This window comes from Lethenteron reissneri, chromosome 11 (genome assembly GCF_015708825.2).
Source record: "Lethenteron reissneri isolate LAM-NWPU_2019-01 chromosome 11, ASM1570882v1, whole genome shotgun sequence".
Lineage (NCBI taxonomy): Eukaryota > Metazoa > Chordata > Hyperoartia > Petromyzontiformes > Petromyzontidae > Lethenteron > Lethenteron reissneri.
The window spans coordinates 6,790,229-6,812,738 of NC_083789.1; the positions used below are offsets into that span (position 1 = coordinate 6,790,229).

The following is a 22,510-nucleotide window of genomic DNA, read 5'->3' on the forward strand; positions in this document are numbered from 1 at the left end:
CCATTACGCTGCAGGCACACACACGCTAACGTGCACACCACATGCGCATATCCACACGTGTGTGTGTGTCCGCACGGTCGTGCAGTGGTTCGCGCGCTGCACTACAAACCTGGCGAAACGAGTTCGATTCCCGTTCACGGCCAACACCAGTGACGATTATCTGAACCAGTCCTGGGCCTCCCCAAGGTCGACTCAGCCTTAAATGAGTAGGCTGAAGCAGTGTGTGAACAGTCTCTCGGGACACTGGGGAGACGAAGGCAGCCATTGTATGTGCGTTGAACATCTTTCAGAATCGGAGGTGGAGGCGTGGTGCTGGCCACACCAGTGAGATGTTATCTCCCTCGCCTGGTATGCAGGAGGTCAGAATCAGAGTATGTATTTAGACAAAAGGAATCTGATTAGCTATGAAGTTTCTTTTTCAAAGATGTCCAGTAGACATCTGGGTTTGGTCCCGGCCCTGACGCCTGCTGTATATTTGGAGTTTGCATGTTCTCCCCGTGGCCACGTGGAATTTTCTCCGTGTCCTCCGGTTTTTCCCTCCACATTTAGAAACGTGCTTTTAAATTATGTGGCTGCAATACATTTCGACAAGATACGCCACTTCCTTGAGCTATCATTTATGGCCAGGTCGATTCTGAAAAACGGTTAATAGCTCAGTGGACTTTAGGGTTCGTGAACTTGTCTGCACGGAGTGTTATCTCCTCACATGTGGGTATTCCTATGGATGCTCCACTTTCTGCAAGCATACTCAATAAGGAATTGACCAGAAAGGCTGCGTGACCCTCCTGATTAAATATATCACTATTATTGAAAATGGTAAAGGTGCAGCCTTTCAATTGCTTGCTTCACGCTGGCAGAAGAGCGTGTTGATGGATTAGCACAATGGAAGGTTTGCGGTGTTCCCCCGGAGTGGGCGAGCTGGGTTGAGCAGTGTTGATGGATTAGACACAGGCGGTTCGTAAATTTCATCCCGGAAAGTCCAGTTGTGCCGTTTGGCACGCCACATCCACCCCCCACCTTCTTTGTCCTCTTCGTGCCCCACAAATCCCATAAACGTGTTTATAGAATGTAGGGTACAGTAACGTTATTATGCATAGGCAGGTACCTTGTACTCGTGGTAGTGCCTTACACAGATAATTCTGCATGCCAACGTAACCGCCGTGTCTCCCTTCCCGCGTTCCCTGTCCCCCGCGTTCTGCCGGCCCCCCCCCCCCCCGTTTCGCCGCCGTGCAGGCCAAGGTCATCGTGCCCAACACGACGGCGGGCCTTCTCATCGGCAAGGGCGGTGCCACCGTTAAGTGGATCATGGAGCAGTCGGGAGCCTGGGTGCAGCTGTCGCAGAAGCCGGAGGGCGGCATGCTGGTGGCGGGCGGCGTGGTGGCGGCCGCCGCCGCCGCTGCGGCCGCCGCGGCCGCGGGCGGTGGGCCGCCCGGCGTGGCGCTTGGTGGCCTGCAGGAGCGCGTCGTGACGGTGAGCAGAATTAAAATCAGTATTTTTACTGATACCAGAGGAATCCGATGAGCTATGAAACTATTTTTCACAGATGTCCAGATGGGGTGGGTAATAACGTTACAAAAACAAACAATACAAAAACATGATGGTAGTGCAAAGTTCATAAACATTCTAGATTTGAAGCTTTCGTGACTGCAAGGATTCATACTCTTAGGTTTTTTCGGTAAAGTCACGTAGGTAAAAAATAAAATTAAAATTAATACAAGTAAAATAAAAAATCACGACGTTTCGGAGACAACACAAGCTTCCGTCTTCAGGTGGAACCGTCACAGCACGATTGCTGTATTGCTTGATACAGCACCCGTGCTGTGACAGTTCCACCTGAAGACGGAAGCTTGTGTTGCCTCCGAAACGTCGTGAGCCATAAACATACAAAAAAACGAAACCATACCCATCCTACCAGCCAAAGCCCACTGAGGTATTAACTTATTTTTCAGAAGTGACCTGGCCACAGATGATACCTCGACAAAGTGGCTTATCATTCGGACATTTATAGTAGCAAAATAATGGAAATAATGCCGCTGGTTTCAGTGCCACCGGTCCGGTTCAGAGGTGGATTTTTGCAATCCGTGAAATGGCAGAAGCGGTAACGTGAGATGACGTACAGCAAAATTAAGTGAATAGAAATCGGGGGTAAAAACGATTGCATTCACAAAAGTTGGCTTGAGCAAATTACTTTATTTTTTTTTTATGTTTGACAATTCTGCAACCACTCAACTCTTTAGCATGACTTTGCTTAAGAAAGTGCTTCTCGAGAATGTGTAGCACCGATTTTAATCTAACGTAAAAAATCTCGACACATTCGTCAGCAACAAGGCAGAGAAAGATGTCTCCGCTGGGAAGAAATGCCATTGCCCGAAACGTGGCATATCGGTCTTCCTGACGAACTTGTCGAGTGTTTGTTAGTCGTCGTCATCGTTGTTGTTTAAATGAACGCAAGACGCTAAACACAACGAGCAGAAACACAATCGTCGCTTGTTTATGTTTCCGTGGCTCAGCGCGCCTCCTCTGTACACGAGGAAATGGCGCTGCGTCGCGCATTGCCGAATGTTTGTAACAGTTTCTCTGTTGACTTGACTGTAGTCATTAAGAAGGGGGCCAAGCTGCATTTAGTTCGGGGGAGGTGGGGGGCTCCACCCCCTCCAACCATCCACGGCCCCCCCCTCCCCGAAACACGATGGGGCTGCCACGCTAACGACGCTGCCGATGCCCCCAACGTTGCCGACAGCGTGGGCTGCTGGAGAAGTGAGAATCGGGGGGGGGGGGGGGGTGGGAGGTGTGGAGCAGAGCGAAGATGTCGAGAAGGAAGCTGCTGAAGTGCAGAGTTGGGCGTCGTACATCCAGGGACTGTAGTTGTTCACATTCCTAGAAATTGAGCTATTTAACCAGTCGCTGGTCAACTGCAGTAGGTGGTCGACTCAGACAGACCCTGGTAATAACACGGACACAAATGCGCACACTCCCCCCCTGCCCCCCCCCCCCAACACCGTGGTTCAGGTGAGCGGCGAGCGCGAGCAGGCGCGCCGCGCTGTGCAGCTCATTGTGCAGAAGATCCAGGAGGACCCGCAGAGCGGCAGCTGCCTTAACGTGAGCTACGCCGGCATCACAGGGCCCGTGGCCAACGCCAACCCCACCGGCTCCCCCTACGCGGGCCCCACGCCCGGCGTGGGCCAGGCGGACGTGCTGCCCGCGGCCCTCACCGCCAGCCTCTTCGGCCACTCGGGCCTGGCGGCGGCGGCCGGCGTCTCGCCCTTCCAGACCGCCGTGCTCCCCACGTGCTTCGGCGGCACGGACCACCTGGTGGCCATCTCGTCGGCGCTCAGCACGCTGGCGGGCTACGGCTACGGCCTGCCGTCCTCGGCCGCCGCCGGGGGACACCCGGGCCTGACCCTGGGCCTCACCAGCCCGGCCACGGCCGCGGCGGTGGCGGCGGCGCAGGCCCACGCGCACCACCACCACCACCACGCTCACCACGCCGCTCACCACCATCACCACGGCGGCGGGGGCGGGGCTCCCGGCGCCGTGCCGCTCTCGGTGCCGTCCATGCCCTCGGCGGCCGCGGCCGCTGCCGCCATGCTGGGCTCCAACCTGGCGGCCGCCAACCTCCTGGCCGGATACGGCGACCCCGCCTCCATGGCCGGCGCGGCGCCGCCGGTGGGCGCCGGGTCGCCATACCCCCTCGCCGGCATCGCCCCCGTCGGCGCGGCCGGCGGGGGAGGCGGCTGCGGCGGCGGCGGCGGAGGCGGGGGGCCGTACGGCTCCTCGCCGCTCATGGCCGGCGCACTCCTCGCCGCGACCACCGGTGGCGGCGGTGGCAGCAAGCACGGCCATGCAGCCCCGGCGTCGGCCGAGCCCGACAAGGATTCGGCGGCGGCAGCGGCGGCGGCGGCGGTGGCGTCCGGAACGGCGGTGGAGATTAACGTGCCGGAGACGCTGGTGGGCGCCATCCTGGGCAAGGGCGGGAAGACGCTGGTGGAGTACCAGGAGGTGACGGGCGCGCGCATACAGATCTCCAAGAAGGGCGACTTCGTGCCGGGCACGCGCAACCGAAGGGTGACCATCACAGGCCCGCCGGCGTCCACGCACGCCGCGCAGTACCTCATCACGCAGCGGCTGCAGTACGAGCAGGGCTTGCGGGCCGTCAACCCGCAGAAGGTCGGCTAGCGGAGGGCTGGCGCGCAGCCCGCGGCCCACAGCCCATGGTACTGGAGGCGGTGGTGGTTTACAGGTAGGGGCTCGGATATGAGCGGAACCAACGAAAAATGATACAGGGTGTCCGTAAACGCGCCGCCCATTGTTGAATTTTATTGCGCAGCGGTTTGAGTCGTGTTCAACCCGCTGTCCAATCACAATTCATGAGCAGTGATGGGCGATACCTTTACGGGCACGCTGTGCGACGACGGTTTCGTCATCGTTGCTGTTGCAATTTTTGCCCCGGGTAGGATTGGGGGGGGATGTGAAGCGGGGGGGGGGGGGGGGGTGGGGGGTGTGAAGCGGGGGGGGGGGGATGTGAAGCGGGGGGGGGGGATGTGAAGCGGGGGGGGATGTGAAGCGGGGGGGTGGGGTGTGAAGTGGGGGGGGGGATGCGAGGCAGGGGGTGGGGGGGGGGAGATGACAACAGCCTACGCGGCTTCGGTGCCGTTGATTGTCCCAGGGCTCAGGGGTCAGAGGTCGAGGCTTGTAGATGTTATTATGCTCGGATTATGATGACGAATTGTTTTCCCTGTGTTTGTGCTGAATGTGACTAACTTTTATTTTTACGCTTGTCGGGAAAGTCCGGTTCGTTTACCTTGCGTTAGTTTTCCAGTTGGCTTTTTGCGTCGCCAGAGTTCGCCCGCCCGCACGCCCGCGCGTGTCCCGGGCTGGGCAGGCGTCGTCGGCAAGAGGCGTGGTGGAAAAGCGACAGCATCGACGTTCGAAAGCGAACAACGGCGCCGCCCGCGTGAGGTGGCGCAAACGCGAACGCGCCGTCGATGTCTCAAGCTCGCGGTCTCACGTCGATTACGATAAAAACTGGAAAACGCGTTTTAGATTAGGTTCGTGCGTAGACTTTACTCTCTCCTCCTCCTCCTCGCTCGCTCCTCACGGTTCCTTTCTGCTCGCCACAGGTGGAGTGACAGTGGGAGGCTCGATGTAGCGGCATTTCCGTAGTTTACCGTTGAGTAAATTTTCCCCCCTATTTTTGTGATGCTCTTCGTTTCTCCTTTGAATGGCAACAACAAAAACAAAAAAATGTAAAAAAAATACAAAAAATTGTACGTATTGAAAAAAAAACATGCCACTTTTTTTTTATCATACCGGACATTTCAGCCGACTTTTACATTTTATTCTTTCAGCATGACAGTGGTGAGTGTCTAGGCTACTGTGAACAAGTGCTCCCCCTGACTACAACCGCGAATACGACTGCTGCCGGCGTTTCGATCCCCGTCGTTGTGAACTGTGCGCGATCCCGTAGCGGCCGTGTTCACTCAGTGATTTCACATTTCGTGAAAACGTTTTCCGTTTCCACACCATGGGGTTTCTCATTTTAACGTTCGGCCAGGAGGAGAACGCTGACGATGCACGGTCTTGTCACTGTCGTCGCCGTTTGCTTGAAAATCCTCGACCCAAGAGCGCTCTTGTTGCTCGTTGATCCACGACGCGCCCGGCCATCGGCCATCGGCCATCCACCAATGGCGGCCCCCAGCTGTGTCTGTGGATCAGAGGTCGCAACCGGGTACCCGATACCCGTACCCTACCCGATACCCGGCTACCCGTACCCGGCCGGGTACGGGTAGCCGGGTACCCTTTTGCGACCCTGGTGCGGCCGGGTACGGGTACGGGTAAGAAATCAAAATCCGTTTGCGACCTCTGCTGTGGATTGATTCCGTTGCAGCCGCAGTTTTTGCAAAGTTAACCTTTCGTAACCGGGTCACATTACGTATGAGTCGTTAACATTACGTATGCAGCGGTACGTGCTCATGTTTTCTTTTTGTTTTTATTCGGTGAAACGACCACTAACTTGAACGTTAGTATTACGATCGTGGCCAGATGCTCGGTGTGTTTGTAAGTTTTTGTTTTTTAACGATTACTTTTTTTTTCCCGCGTGGATTTCGTTAGAACATTCATTTTGTAATTTAACATTACGCGTTTTTACATTCAACTTATTGTACTTTTTTTTAAAACGTCTTCTCGAGAATGGATGTTTTTATTTGTTTCATTTTATATACACTGTATTATACATTAATACATTCATATTTAAGTGACAGATGTTTTTTTTTGGGAGGGCAATTTTAGTTTTGTTCGTTACATGACCACAATGGGGTTTTGTTTCTTTGGGCCGGGGTAAAAATGAGGATCGTCTAAATTTGCTGGGAGAAGGTACCTCGCGAAATCGACGAGGTCCTCACGTGACATTCGTCGACAGACTTGAACCCTGACCCCCCCGCCCCGCCCCCCCTTGTGTTAGGCATAGCGGAGCACGAGACGACCTTCTTGGGCAAGTCGCAAAAGTGCAATAGGATCATTAAATAATATTTACCTGACAAAAAAAGTTAAATTTCAATCGAGACATGTGACTTCACACTACGAACCAGTTTGGATGGAGCGATAGACAGCCGGACTAGTTTGATGGAAAAAATCTAGTCAACGTCAAAAACACTAAACTTTCATTTTCAACGTTTCGATTCCGTTCAGCAATTGTTGATCGAATTAAGCGTTGAGACAGTGATGTTATTTAATTTTGTAAAATGCCAAGACCTGCCAAATACTGTTATTAAGACTAATCAGTTTACAGTTTAATTGTGTAATTTAATCTTTAAACTAATGATTATAAATACAAATTTTAACAAATATGTGCTTACGTGCCAAGAATATCTTTGCAAAAAAATATGAATGGATAAGGAGCGTAATAGTAATAATCATGATAATGTAATAAACTAATAATAATATTTACAGCAATTACCAGATGTACAAGTCAGTATTTTCTATACCGAGGAATTGTGAATTCCGTGCGTACTTCGTGTGTGTCCAAGCTTTTTGCTAGCAGCTCGAATATCTTTTATGTACACTCTACACTCTGTCTCGATAACAATAGAGAATATATCAACAGCGACAGTGATCTCTCAAGACAGCGTCGAAGAGATGTAGATTTTCCCGTGAACATACGCCGTGCGATGGGGTTTTAAGAGATTATGTACTGCCCGTAGCATACGTGGTTCTAGTATTCTTCTGAGCAGTGTTTTGCTTTGCCTCAGTGGTCGACTCGAGGCACAACACAAACGGCTCTTACCCTCTAGATACACAGACACACACGCGCACAAGGCTGCGTCCTGGGCTTGCAGACCACAAGGCTGCAGTTTCATCAATGAAAAAAACAGGAACAGCTGACCATCAAAGACGTGCCCGACGCTAAAACTACAGCTGAGCAGTGGAACGTCTGACACGAGACGTGATAAGTTTGCCGATTAATTTTAAGGGCCCTGCAAATGCGAATCATTATCGTTTGAAGTCAGTGTCGGGCCCCAACACCATAGCACTCGAATGACATCACTCCGGTCTTGAGTTAAAAGTATGAGTGGGACGAATTACCCCCCCCCCGCCACCCAACCACCTCGCCATCGCGTGCTGATGAATTATCGAGACTCAAGCATTCGACGATCACTCTCAAATAATATTTGTTTTAGATTTCACTTCGCAACGAGTGGAGGCAGCCCTCACGGTGGAGGGGGGGGGGGTGTCACTGCGTTCCTCTCTCGGCCGCTTGTACGAGGCGCACTCGGAATGGGTTCGCCCATTTTTAGTAATCATCACTTGCCTCAATATTGCACTATTGAATGCAACGGACATTAATATATTTGTATTATTCTGCTAAACGCAACACTATTGTTGCTTCAACCGCAAACTACTGAAATAATGACAAAAACAATTGGCTCCAGCCCACACGTAACGAGAGTAGCAACGCAACTCTTCGCATAATTCGAAGCGACGGAATCCCGCTTTGTTTCGAAGCGTCCACTCATCTCGGCTGTAAAGTGTGCGCGTTGAGCAAGATGCTGGGTGGTGTGCGATGGCGTTATGGCGCCGATCTATCATATCAAACGTTGTTGGTGTCGTTTTTCAATTTTTAGCGCCGCACTCCCAAAATATAATTCTAAAAATATATAAAAATCTAGCCAAGTAGGGCACTGGTAGTTTCTTTTTATATCTATAAAATGTGTAGCTCATGACCCTTAAAAATGGTAAAAGTTCGCCGTGTTATTTTTCCAAGTACGGTTCGTATATTGACCTCTGAGGCGATGACGTGTGGAGCGAGGGTTACGAAGCCCGTGTCATTCTCTGTCTCCACCGCGGTGGGTGAGTGCGATTACAAAATGATATCACCTCCCTCCCAACCGCAGTCCTTAATTCGAACGCTCACTCGGTTTCTTGTTTTTGTTAGTTGTACAAACTCGATAGCCGTACGTGTAATGTTCATGACTATTTATATAGACGTTCAGTTGTTCACAGTACAATATCGGTATATTTTTTTCTCACGGATTACCTATTTTATTTTGCGTACACTTTCCCCGTAGCTGCAGATGAATCTCTGATCGGCTTGCTTGTTGTTTTCATGCTGAAGGAATTTATTATTTAAAGAAAAATTTCACAAGCAAAATTTACGAACAAATACCAACAAGAGTTGTGAACGGTGATTGATGCCAGTTCGACATCATCACCGATTAGAAATTCCGCAGCAGCCCTGCGCGCACACACACTGGCTATAGGAAGCGCCTAGATTGCGCTACTTACCGCGTATTCGTCCGTCAGACAAACACGTCTCCGCCCTACACCCGAGTTATCCCGCGCCGATCCGTCTTTACGAGTCTCCGATCCGTACGGCACGCTCCGACCGGCTCTCCTCCGCTCCCTTCGTCCCTTCCACCCATGCTTCCTGCCACGGCGGATGTTTCTGTGCCACCCTCCACCATTCGTCCCTTCCCCATCGTCGTACAGAGGCCTCCGTCAACACGTCGTGCGCAACCTGTGCTTGACGAGGACTGACGAAGCAAGCGGGGTTTTTTTGTTTTTTGGCAGCTTTTGCGTCCAGAGCTTCGCTTGGCTTGCTTGCTCGTATCCAGGGCTTAATCTCAGCTCTGAGCTGTTCTTGTCGGCGGCCCAGATAATATTTTTTTCTGCACCCGGCACACCGCTCTCTTACTCTGGCCTCTCTTACTCTGGCCGTGCCCACCACTTACAGCGTTGTGTGACATCTGGCAGCGACCCGGATAATTCGGGCGAGGGATCAAAGCCAATCGATCAAAACCGCTTCGCAATCCCACGCTGGGTTCTCCACGTGGGCGGTGTCGTGGCGGCGTTTTCGCTCTTCGATTTGGGAAACAAAAAACAAGACGAAAAGAAACTGCGTCCCCGACGAGAAAGTGAAACATTCGCAGCTTGTGCTCTCATTTCGCTGTCAGCGCCACTCCCTTGTTGCCCTCACGTCTCCGACGCTGTCCGTGAGAGTTAAGTTATTTGCGAATGAAAAATTGCGATCGATTGCGAGCGGTACTGTTAGTGATTAGTCGTCGTTTATTTATTAAAAATGGAACTTAAGAAGAGGAAGAAACTATTGGACTTTGTTAGTTTTAAAGTACTTTTGAGTGTCATCTTTGCAGGTTGACTCGTCCTGTCGTGATCAGGTTTACGGTGTGTGTGTGTGTGTGTGCGCGCGTTGACTACATCGTGACCTAGGGCCTCTAGCGTGGAGTTATGGAACCAGGAATTATTCACCGACCCCTGACATGATAACTGGAGTTTTTTTTATGATTTCAGTTTATTTTTTCAACTGACCACGTGATCATTTGTTTGCAGGAAAACTGAACACATTTGTCACAAGGTATACAACTACAAGTGTGGTTTTAGTCTCCGTCTGGTGAGCAGTGGTGAAGTGGTTAGAGCACTGCGCTACGAACCTGGCCACCTGAGTTTGATTGCCGCTCACGACCAATAACAGTGGCGAATATTTTAACCAGTCACGGGCCTCCTATAGGTAGACTCAATCTTAAATGGGTACCTGGAGCCGTGTGTAAACAACGGCAATGAGGAGACAAAGGCGGCCGGCCATGGTGTTGGCCACCCACCCCCTCGTGTGCCGTGCCGGCCTTCATAGGTGCTCGCTAAGAGCACTTGCCTCAACAGCCTGTTAAAGGCTATGCGGGGAATCTTTGTGTGTGTTATGTGAGTGTATGTAGCGTGTGCGTGTGTGTGTACGTGTTGATGCACGAGTGTTATACGTGGTATCTATACCACTGAAATTCTGCATGGCATAATGCAAGACTATTCTTAAATATTTTTACAACTCAAGAGTGGAGGAGGCTCGCAAGATTCGTAAGAGCCAAACGAAGGCACAAAACCTGCGGAGAGTTTCTCGGGCTGGCGGTGACAAACATCTCTGGCTGGGTCAGCCCTTGCTGGGATTATTATTATTATTTAAATCGACTTGTCATTTTTTTTTGGAATAATTTTTTTTTTTAGTTTTTAAAGGAAATAAGAACAGAGGACCTATCGACCACAGAGTGCGCTGCTCCCTTTGCCGTCTCGCACCTTGTTCTGTTCTCGCACGGTTGTCGTATAAATGTGCTTTTACCATCGCATCACGCCACGCCTCTGTCTCATTTATTTCAAACCCGCATGTCCATCCGAGCGAGCGAGTGAGCGTGTGCGCGTGCGGTGCCATAGCCACCCGGTAACAACCCAGGTGATGACGACGCGACAGTGGCTCCATCAGCAGCAGCAGCAGCGATAGTGGCAGCAGCAGCACCATTATCATCGTGAGCAGCAATAGCAGCAACGGTGCAGTCCTCATCAGGTCTTAGCGGCATATTGCCCTGGTGCAGGGAATTGGATTGGGGCCCTCACCAGTCCTGTCCAATTTAACCTCCGCTACGTCGTCGCCTGGTGACTCGGCACCATCGTAGCCACGGCTTCTGGTGCAGTTGCACCGCCTGAACACTCGATAGCTACGTCACCGATCATAATCATCATCATCAGCAGCAGCAGCGACAGCAGGAACAGCAACAGCATCAGCAGACACTTGGTCCATTGTATGCATTTGTGTCCGTCCGTGAATGTGATTGTTAATATGGCATGTGTGAGAGCATTAGGGATGTAACGATTAATCATCATAATCATGAGCTATGTTCGGTCCACCGCTGGGTGAAGGTCATTCCAAACTGCCACCAACTTTTGCGGTCCTGCGATGTACTAATCCTGCGCACAAGCTGATTTTCATCGCTCACTCTTGCGCAATTAACATCCTTTTGAATGAATTGCACTCCTCGTCTGCCACTCGATTATTCTTGAACCTCACGATGCTTGACCATCAGCCATCCCTTCTAAGCAACGTGATTAACATCGATTCTTATGCTCACCACGTACATGCATTGCACTAGTGAGCCCCCGAGTAGTTCCCACTCGCGTCATATCTTGCATAAGGTTGGTTCGTGGAAACCGTGCAGCCACCGTCAGCACAGGGAGAAAAACAAATGAGAAGTAGATCGCATTGTGACCCCGAGTCCTGACAATTCATTAAATCACCGAGGATGTGACTTGTTACCTCTCTAATGAAGCCAGCAAAACCCGAGTTTGAGTCTCGCTGGAGGTGATGATCTTGTCAAACTCGGGCTCCTGATTCTCAGCTACGATCAACATCACTGGCATATCATATCAAATCGCGTCATGGTGTTTGCCGAGGTTGAATCAGCTTTCACAAAAAATGCTACCTGGTGCAGTATGTAAAACTATCAGCACTGGGGAGACAAAGGTGGACGCCACTCTCTCTCTCGTTGCACCATTTCGGTTTTAATAGGATCTCACGAACAGCACTTGTCCTAACAGTTGCAAAGGCTACATTAGAGGATATTTTCCTTTGTTGGTGTGCGTATGTGTGTTTGTGTGTTTGTCACCTCTCATCTTGTCCCAGAGTCTGGTAGCTGTTGCTGGCTGCTGTAACTCAAGTCACTGACTTCTCAAATCTCATCTTTAAACGTCGCTTGTAAAAATGCCACTCATTTCTATTTTTTAACGGAAATCAAGAGGCTAATTAAACTCTGCAACACCCTCCTGGCCTTAGACACTGAGGCTATTAATATAGATCCGGTATATATAACCAAACAATTATTTGGTAAATGAATGCCCGATGCGAACCTCAGGCGAGCACATGGGTTTTAGCGATAGAACGTGAGCGGATAACCGATGACGGATGGAGCCACGTTTCGTGTCAAGGTGCCAGCCATGCACGCACCCGACCCAACTTCACGCTCGGCACTAACAAGAGAGCAGAACGAATCAAACCGTTCACGAGAGCCGATACCCAAACGATTCTCGTTCTCACGTGCGACTCAAGGAGTGTACCGAAAAGGCTTGAAGCCGGCTCGCTCAGCTGCAATTAAGGAAAGCCAAAGATACGAATTTAGTGTTAAAATATTAACGTAAATTAATGATATTTACACACTGGCGCAGTCGCGCCGACCGGCTGGCCGTGTGTGGCGGGGTAAAGTGTGGGTACTCCCACCTCTTCCGAGACGACGTCTGGCCGTGGTGGAAGAGAAGGCCAAAATACCCCGGAGCAGGAGCCTCTCCAGAGCTCCATCCGAGCAGAGGAGGTCCTGCCAACGGTTGGCCCGGACGAGCAATTGCAAGAGCTGCACCTTTACTCTGTGCATGCTGAGAATTCAGGTGACCCCAGCCACTTGGGAGTTATCCAGCCGGGCAACGGTGGCTGCTGATGATGACAAAGATGAGGCAGCGCATGTGCACACATTGCGCCGATGTACACCACTAATCCCCGTCGCCACGAGCTTCTCATTATGAGTGTGCTAACAGCTTGTCCAGCGCCGACTCAAAGCACCCCCCCCCCCAAACCTCATCATTAACACGACCCTCATTAACAACATCGATGATGAGAGAACAATAATAACAACAATGATAGGAAATGTAAGGTCAAAGTTGAAGGAATTAGAGCACCGCGAAAGAGTAGGCCACGTTTCTCTCGAGTGAAGGCTCTTCCGCCGGCAGTGGCGTGAGCAAGCATTTGCAGGGCTGCACCTTTACCTGAAGTTGATCTGGTCAGGTGGCACTCCAAGTTCAACCCACCATCATCATCATCATCATCTCCCTGTGGTGGATAAAATGAGTCCCACTCTGCGGGAAGCAAAACAGCGGTTGACCTATGGACATACTCGACCCCGTCACAGAAATGTAGAATTTCCACCACTGGCTCAGGGTCACCGATGGAGATGAGTTGGCTAAGGGCAGGAAATGCGAGCCAGCTACCGTGCACAGGGCACGTATGACGAAGAACACAAGCAGCCCATGTGTACATCGTCACAAGCCACGTATGATGCATCTACATTTGAACATGCATACATGTGCATATACATACGCATCTGCATATAACATGTCCGTGCATTACGCTGTGGGGTTTTTTCAATTCAACGCAGCCCCTACACCAGCAGTGACCAACGCCACTTATTCACGACATTGTCTCTCTTCCGCCAATCCGCGGGATCCGTGATTAAAGTTTAGTTTAATGTGTTTTTAACTCGTAATTTATTTTACGAGTTAAAAACACTGTCAACATGCGTGGGCATAATTCACGGTGTTTTCTTGGCAAACACGTCATTTTTATCAGATTTGTGGAGTTAAAATGTACCGATGTCTCGATCAACGGTAATTATGTCAGATATTTTGTCTAAAATATGATGCTATGTACGTCACTTTTACAATTTCATCTTCTTTTCATATATTTATAAATGTTAGCTAATTATAATTTTATTCTGGAAGGGTGGTCAGAACCACTTGCAACAATCGTCCAAACTCTGGGGTTATATATTGGGATGTTTGGCCATTAGTGTGTGTACATAAATCAACAATCTCATTTTCACAGCAAAATTCCAACATGCACTTTTTACGATTTTATTTGTAATAATTAAGGATTTATTCCACAATTACTCAGTTTCAAGTGTCATTTATAGTTAATTAGGGTTTGAAATTAAAACATTGTTGAGCGTTCTGATTATGATCTCCTTGTGAGCAAATCGCTTGGAATTGAATGGAAATTATCACTGAAATATTCAAGATGCACATGTGTGAATATAAAGTAATTACAATTTAAATATAATCTAATTTTAAATGTAGACTCTCACGAGCAATACAATTCATAATTAGTCTATTATGCGTTTAATCATTATATCTGAACGATCTAACCCCAAAAATAAACTAAATATGAAAATAAATCATTAAAGTTTAAATTAACTCTTACGATTTTTAACCCTCCCATAGTCTTATAAACCAACGTGACATTATCTCCCCGTATATGTAATTTTTTCACTCAAACTAACACCACAAATGTAACGCTACAATGGATTTAATTTCAGCGGAAACGATGTTTTTGTAATAATACTATCAATAATCATTCATCCCACGAATGGAATTGGCCAAACATCCCAATGTAGTAGGGACCCTCATGTAAACGATTATTGAGTCTCAAGTGAGGCTTTCCTGGATAAATTAAGTGCAATATTATTAATCACGATATATTATTAATTACGATTATTATTATACACACCATATTAAGGCCTAGTTTGATGTTTAGTGACAACCCAAAGTGGTCAGTGTTAAACCTGCAATTGGTCAGGAATAGTACAAACACGGTAACTATCACGGCTCTCACCAATCTGTAAATCACGAGAAGGCACCATCGTAACAGCATAAGAGTGCAGCCTAGAAAAATCACAAGTTTCAAACAACTCACAGTCCATTGTGCCTATGCAAAAAAACACCCATCAGCAGTTCCCGAAGAACTGCATTGTGATCTCTTGTCTGAGGTCATTTTCGTGTCTTGTTTGAAACTTACAACAGTTCTGCATTAAACTGTTACGCTGTGTCCCACAGCAAAAAAAAACCCGGCTATATGCAGCACTCGATTCCATTTTACCCTGCAATGTGTCTGACCAACGTCAACATTCCCTTACATTGGGGTCTCCCCCGGGGCATGCGACGATGGCTAAACGAGAGACGTGAAAATGAAATTTGGCGGCTGCGTCACCGGGTGTCCGTTGACCCCCTACAGCTAAGGGCACCCACCCCCTCCTCTCGGCCAGCCCGTGGAGTGAACCTCGTCTCCCCCACGTCACAGACCACAGCGCGCGTCCACCTCCAGCCACCTCCACGTGCTCACATTCCACCTTCCAGACCCGACACCGACTTCTGCATCATCTCGCATCGTGTGGAACACGCCGTGCCGCCACGCGCGGGCACCCTCCCCACCTCCACCCACCGCTCCCTGTGTCCTGTCCGACCGCCGCCGCCGCGTACAGACCTCACGGACGAGTGGAAACCTGGGTTCGATCCCTGGGACTTTGGGTGTGATATGTGTGTGGATATCTGATCCTGTCCCTGCCCTCCCCCTAGGTCGACTGAGCCTTTTTAAATCGGGAGCCTGCACGGCTGCGGTGTGTAATGCATCGGCGCCGATGTGTTGACCCCCCCCCCCCCCTTCCTCGGATGAGTTCCAGGGTTCGATCCCCGAGGCTGGTGTGTGTTTGTCTCTCGGTTTCCCTCGCTCTGTCTCTCTGCGAATTGATGCTTGTGTCAAGACAATGGACTGGCACCCATGAGGCCCTGGGTTTGATCCTTGGGCCTGGGCGCTTGTCTCTCTTCGTCTCTGGGGGCATTCTGACCGTTCTCGTTCACTGTGCCAGCACTCCTCAGCCGCTGGGTTCGAACCCTGGCAACTGCTGGGAGTCTCTGCCCTGTGTACGATTCGATTTGTCCGATCCACTGCTGGATGAGGGCCTCTCCACGCCTGTCCGGGCCGTGGGAGTTTATTTGACCATACTTCACCGCGCACTGCTCAGTGTGGGATGGTGAAGGCGGGCAGCATAGGACACGGGAGCATAGAAGTACATGGCAACATGGGACTTTGCCGCACCGTTATCTCGTTCCCACAGCTGCACAGCCTTAAACAACCTGTTTGTGCGTGTTGCTACGCCTATCCAGGCACTATCCAGGCTCAAGGCTGCTTAGCTTCCGAGATCTTATTAAATCGAACGCATTTTGGGTGATTTGGTCACAGGCGTATCATTACTACTACTACTGTATTGTTATCATAGCGGACATATCATTGATTAACGCGAGAGACGTGATTAATGCCGTTTACTCAGCATAATTTTGGGAGTAATGTCGTTTATTTTAAATACAGCACCAATCGAGTTTGATTTATTTGGGAATCTATTGATGTTCTCAAACGGAACAATCGCTGTGAAGAGCGCAGAAGATGTTTTGCAAACTGCGCGCACGCCTATGGATGTACACGAGCAATGTTTCGTTTGTAATGAATTTGCCGTGCTCGTGATATTATTTTTTTTTGCGTGAAATGTAATAAAATGTGCAATTACTGCATCCGCACACGCATGCACGCGCTCGCACGCACACACACACACAGGCGGACACGCACTCCTAGCGTCCACTACTCGTCGAACTTTCCCGTGCGGTATTCTGGAGGATTTGTGAAAACCCATCGCTTCTCAGTGAAGGCCACCGCACTTTCTGGGAGGCTCAAGCGAGACACGCGTCGCCGCTGGCAGCCTCGCGTGATGGGAGAGAGCGCGGGATCGGAATTAAAACAGAGATGGGGAGCGCGCGCACGTGCCCGTGCGTTCAAAACAAGAAGCACTCCCCCCCCCTCCACCCCACGCGGGAGAGGGGAGTTTAGCAATCATGTGGCGCGTGCAGCGCGTGCATGACGAGACGCTTAAACGCGGAAAAGAATGCCGTGGGGTGGGCCACGCGGACTGGAGCTTGAGAAAAATCTGCGCTATTCAACGTTGATAAGTAAATAAACAAAGCAGTCATCATCGACAACACTGCCTTGTAACGTAAGTTGTATGACATATATGAGTTTGACGTTTCTGGGAATGGCTCTCCTGCAATGAATCAGGGTGATCGCCAGAAATATCAACGCGAACTTCAATATCTTTGTTGTTATGCGGGCCAATGTCCAACTACCAATCAATCAGTCTCGTCACTTTGCGGTCGCTGCAATAAGTAACACATGGGTAAGACAAAAAGTCAACCGGTGATTGTTCTTTAGTTCGTCAAGGAAAAAGGACTGGTCCTCGGGCACAGGAACGCTGAGTTTCCACAAGATCTTTCCACGGAGGCGAGCGGCACCCGGCACTCCAATCTGAAGATGGCGAGACTTGAATTTGTGACTTTGAGCAATCGCGCCTTCTCCGTTGAGGAGGTGGTTGGAGGGCAGCTGTCGGGGAATAGACTTGTCTGCGGCTTTGTCGAAATGAAATGTATATATATATTTGAAACATCATATTTATTTTTATACCGAGACACCAATGTTGAAAATGAACGATACAACTGTGGCATGCCGTCGATGTTCATGTGGTGACATGTTCAAGACATGTGGTGACATGTTCAAGAAAATAAATTGACCTCTTGTTCGTCTCTTCATGCACATAATAAATGGTTTATTTGTTTACTTATATAAACTGTGCCACCTGCTCTATCCACTGCTGGATGAATGTCTCCCCATGCTGCGTCAGTCATGGTGGGGATGGGTGTGATAGTTTGACCCATAATACTTCACGACGCTACTCAGTGAGGGTCGGTGAGATGGAGGTGAATAGGGACCGGTTCAGATCGAACTTTGCCCCTGACGTGAGCTGTGGCTGGGAGTCCAACCCGGACCTCCGGGTTAATAGCATAGTTGTGCGAACCACTTCACCACCACTCCATGTACGCAAACATTTATATTTCTGTGACCCTTGGAGCCTTTTCAGACCACTATCATCCAGGGGAGTGCAGTGGCTAGAGAGTGCAGGGCCCACTTAGCAGTGAACCCAGCAGCTACCTGGGGTTGATTCCCCGGCCATGGCTGACATCAGTGTATGGAGTAGATTTCTGAACACGACACCAACTCGCACTGCTCAGCACGGCGAATAGTGATCAAACAACCGCCTTTAGTTCGACATGCTGTGGGGGGGGGGGGGGGGGGCTTCGTCCAACAGTGGATTGACCATGGCTGATAATGATGCGGCCCACGGACGTAGTGCTTTCTGTTTAACGCGTAGGCTTTCACATTAACTCCGCTCTGGTCTTCGGCGCCTGATGGTCTCACAGTGATTACATCACCTCTATTGCAGAGCGAAACAGGAAGACTTCTTCACAATTCTGGCAAATCGCCTGATGAAGCTGGTTGTAATCACCAGCGAAACCTCGTACTCTTATTGTAAATGTTGTGTGTTTACTCTCCAACACACCGGTGTGTTGGAGAGTAAGTAGCAACTAATTGGCACGTTGTGTTTACGCAACTAACTTTACTAATTGGCTGAGTCGGGTGGTGGTGGGTTAACCACACATTTATATCTACGCGATCTAACCTCCCCAAAACAGCCTTTGTTGTGGTAGTGCTTTCTGCGCGCCTCGTGCGAACGCTGCCGTTGCAGGATTCTATGTTTGTGACGAGAGGGAGATGGGCCTCAAGTTTGGCCAGCGCCATCCACAAACACTGGGAGAGGAGTTGCAACAGCTTAAGTTTCATTTATTAGGTATAGCCCTGTGAACCATTCGGCTCTTGAATCGGGTGCAACCGCAACAAAAAAAACATGAACAAGAAAACATCTTAAAGTGACTATGTGCAAACAGAAAATCCAAGAAAAGACAGCAAAATATTGCAGAAAAAGCACCGTACACCAACGCTGTGTGCAAAAATCCCAGTGGGATGCAAGTCAAACAACAACAACCACAAGACAACTTAGATTAAGGCCATCAGTCTAACTCTGTACTACAACAAACATGGCCAAACCGAAAAACTTTTCAAAAATCACCAAAATCTCCGGCAAACCAACCACACCTCACACACCACCGTGATGTTACGGTGTTGAGACCAATTAAACACCACCGAGGACAAACGCACGTTGAATAGAGTTCATACGTGCTCCTTGCATAAGAGTGTTTTTTTTTATCTGCCTTGTTTCATTTGCATTCATTATTGCGTTCATTGCTGTGTTCCGTGCACCTGCGGTTGGTATCTGCAGGCTGGCTTACGGACAATAAATATGTAGGAATTATAATTAACTGTTCAAAGTGGCATTGCTAATTAAAAGGCTCAACCGCCAAATCCTCCTAAAAATAATGTCTCGTGTGGCAGCAGTGAGGTCTTTACGAGCACTCATTGCGTTAGCGGGACGAGCCACTTAGTTTGCTGGCCGAACGAGACGGAGGCACTTAGGCGATTTAATTTTAAATCATGATTGCTCCACGTGTGTGTCTGGCCAAAAATAATCAATAGACGCGAACATAGAATAACAAAAGAAATTAATGCCACAAAAGCTCAGCATCGGATTACAATTCACTCCACTGCTGGATGGATGGATGGAAGGCCTCTTTCACGACTCGACGCTGCTCAAACCACGCCGGTCACTGCGAGTTGGCGAATGCGAGGAACGTGGAGGTACGGTTCAACAGTTGATTGTCCTGCAGTTGCGCTGTGTTGCCCACCACGTGGTGCCCTGCAGTCAGTAGCCTGTTGTGCACTTTATTGAACCGCCTTTGATCGAATCACCGGGCAACGACCGCCCCGGTCTCATAAGATCTCGGAAGCGAAACAGGTTGAGCCTGAATAAGTGCCTGGATGGGCGACCACCAATATGCATAAAACAGGGGCTACATGCGGCTGCTGCTGCTGCGAAGCTACGTTGTCAGCAGAAAGCAGCGCAGAAACAAATCCCTCGGTTGTACTGTATAATGTATCAGCGTCTATGCTCCCAGACCAAAAGGGAGGTGCAGTTTGGTCAAATAACCTTGGACCGACAAAGAGTCGTAAATTGTCAAAGTTATTTTATTAATATGTGGGTAGTTTATTTCCGTGTTTTGTTGCATCACAGGATCGAGGCTTGGGGAGGCCTTCATCCAGCAGTGGATTGACCATGGCTGATGATGATGATGGGTAAGTTATCAGGCGATAGCTTGTATTGCGATGGAGAATTACTGCGTTTGTGGAGGAATTTTTGAGGTGAGATTCGGGGTGAGAGGCGAGGCGTGGGAGGTTTCGTGTGTCCTGGAAATAACGTGGGTGGATGATATATCGTGCCACGTATGTAACAAGGTAATAAGGTATGGGGGAAAATAAAATCGCATTCCCAAAGCTCAAAAAATTTACAGCATACAAAATATTAATCATATCTGTAAGTGACGATAGAATCCATCACAATATAATGATAATCCACGCTGGGAAACCAACATATGTACAAAGTACACAGCCCCTGTGTATTATGCAAACAACTGAATAACTGAATTTCGATTTAAAGCTTTCGTGACTGCAGGGATTTATATTCTTGGTTCTTTCGGTAAAGTCACGTAGAAGGGAAATAATAAAATAAATTCCTCACGACGTTTCGATTGCAACACAAGCAATCATCATCAGGTGTGAAAACCACAGCAAGATTTTTTTTTTAAAACCGTCACCTTTTAAAAAAAAATTCTAGCTGTGGTTTTCACACCTTATGATGATTGATCGTGTTGCAATCGAAACGTCGTGAGAATTTAATTGTTTTATTTTTATTATTTTCCTTCTACCTGACTTTACCGAAATAACCAATAACTGAAGAACTGCATTGTGGTCCTTCATGCCTTCGGTCATCAACAACATGAATGTGAGCGACTGACGGGCAGCAGTGAGCCGGAGGATAGGCAACTGCGGACCGGTGTCATTGTTCTTCTTGATTCTTTCGGTAAAGTCACGTAGAAGGAAATTAATAAAATAACAATAAAAAAACATAATAAAATATTTTATTTTAAAATAATAAAAATAAAACATAATAAAATATTTTTTTAAATTGTTTTTTTTTTTATTATTTTCCTTCTACGTGACTTTACCGAAAGAACCAAGAAGATGAATCCCTGCAGTCACGAAAGCTTTAAATCGGGTGTCATTGTTATTAGGACTCATCAGCACAGTGCAGTCACCAATGCCTACTGCCACGAGCACTACATTCACTTGCCGCTGTCAGTCGGTCGCATTTTGCTCAAATTTATTTTGACGGCGACCTCTGAGAAGAGGACCACGCAGCCCTTCAGGAAACGTTAATGGGGTTTTTGTTCCCATAATGCACGGGGGCCTGAGTGCTTTGTACGCATGTTTGTGCCTTGTTTGAAACATCGTTTTCCAGCTTGCATTGTCATTCTGTTATGATGGGGTTTCTCCCCCTCATCATTTATTGATTTGATAAATGTGACATGCTACTGCTGGGTGGACAGAGGCGGGGGGATTTAAGCAACTTGAAGCTGTCGATGGGCTCGGAGAAAGAACAACGAAAATCGCCAGGGGACCCGACCGCTGAGTGGATCCCAGTTCTTCCGAGTTTCCCAGGACAGAGTGGATGAATGGGTGTGCGGATTTTTGTGGTGCAAGGCCGTAGGCATGGAGTCAACATTGGGGGGGGGGGGCAAATCTTCCAGAGGGTCTGGGGATCCCCCCCCCCCCCCCAGAAAAAAAAATCTAAATTTGAAAACTCATTTCCTGCCTAAAATATAAAAAAAATTCACTAACACATAGGAAGGACTTTTTATTTATGTTTTACAATAATGTCTAATAGTGTATTTATTATATTGCTTTCTTTTTTTCTTTTTTTACCTTTTCTTGTTTCATTGTATGTAATAACAGAGATTAGGCATGAATAAAGTACAACCATAACCACAACCATATAAACATGAATATATATATTGGGGGGGGGGGCATTTTGAGAATATTTGATGTGGTGGTGGTGAGGGAAAGTGTGGGCAACAGACGAGGCAGTTGTCGGGAAGACTTGATCTTCTCTGGTTGCATCTAGAAGAGGAGGCTGGGCCTTTGCGTCCATGAGGTAAGGGGCTAATTTGAGCAGTGCCGTGGTGTGTCTTCCTGTTTTGTTGTAGGGAGCGGTGGCGCAGTGGTTAGCGCGCTGCGCTACGAACCCAGCGACCCGAGTTCGATTGCCGCTGCTGACGACCAATAACGGTGGAAATATTTTAACCGGTTCCTGGACCTCCCCTAGGTCGACTCAGACTTAAATGATCACATTACCTGGTGCGGTGTGTAAACATCGCCACTGGGGAGACATACGCAGCCGTGTGCGGTGTTAGGCATCATCACCACTCCCTCTTAAGCCGTGTGGGCCTTCATGGGTGCTCGCTAACAGCCCTTTGCCCCAGCAGACTATAACGGGCTATAGGGGAGGTTTATGTCTTTGTCTTTGTGCATGTGCCAGCGATGTTGGAATGTCTGTGTGCGCCGCTATGCGTGTGCATGCGTGTTGCCATGTATGCGTTACTGATCTGCTTGTGGTACAAAGACAAAGGTCTCCCTGATAGCCTTTAACAGACTATTGGGGCAAGTGCTCTTAGCGAGCACCTATGAAGGCTGGCACGGCACACGAGGGGGTGGGTTGCCAACACCGCGCCCGTCCGTCTTTGTCTCCCTTGT

General features: G+C 49.0%; 1 protein-coding gene across 3 annotated transcripts in view; it reads left to right on the forward strand.

Annotated features, from left to right (window-relative positions):
• LOC133341373 (RNA-binding protein Nova-2-like) overlaps positions 1-18,000 on the forward strand; it is a 63,059-nt gene extending 45,059 nt beyond the window's left edge. Inside the window, exons 4-6 of one of the 3 annotated variants that reach the window (XR_009755036.1) lie at positions 1,234-1,470; positions 3,010-4,240; positions 16,478-18,000. Coding sequence is in view for 1 of the 3 variants with exons in the window: in XM_061549926.1 (XP_061405910.1) it covers positions 1,234-1,470; positions 3,010-4,176 (1,404 nt within the window). In the remaining 2 variants the exon portion in view is untranslated. Of the gene's footprint in view, positions 1-1,233; positions 1,471-3,009; positions 4,474-16,477 lie in introns of those variants that run through there. The other 2 variants (XR_009755037.1, XM_061549926.1) reach the window with 2 other exon arrangements.
• The last annotated feature ends 4,510 nt before the right edge of the window (positions 18,001-22,510 follow it).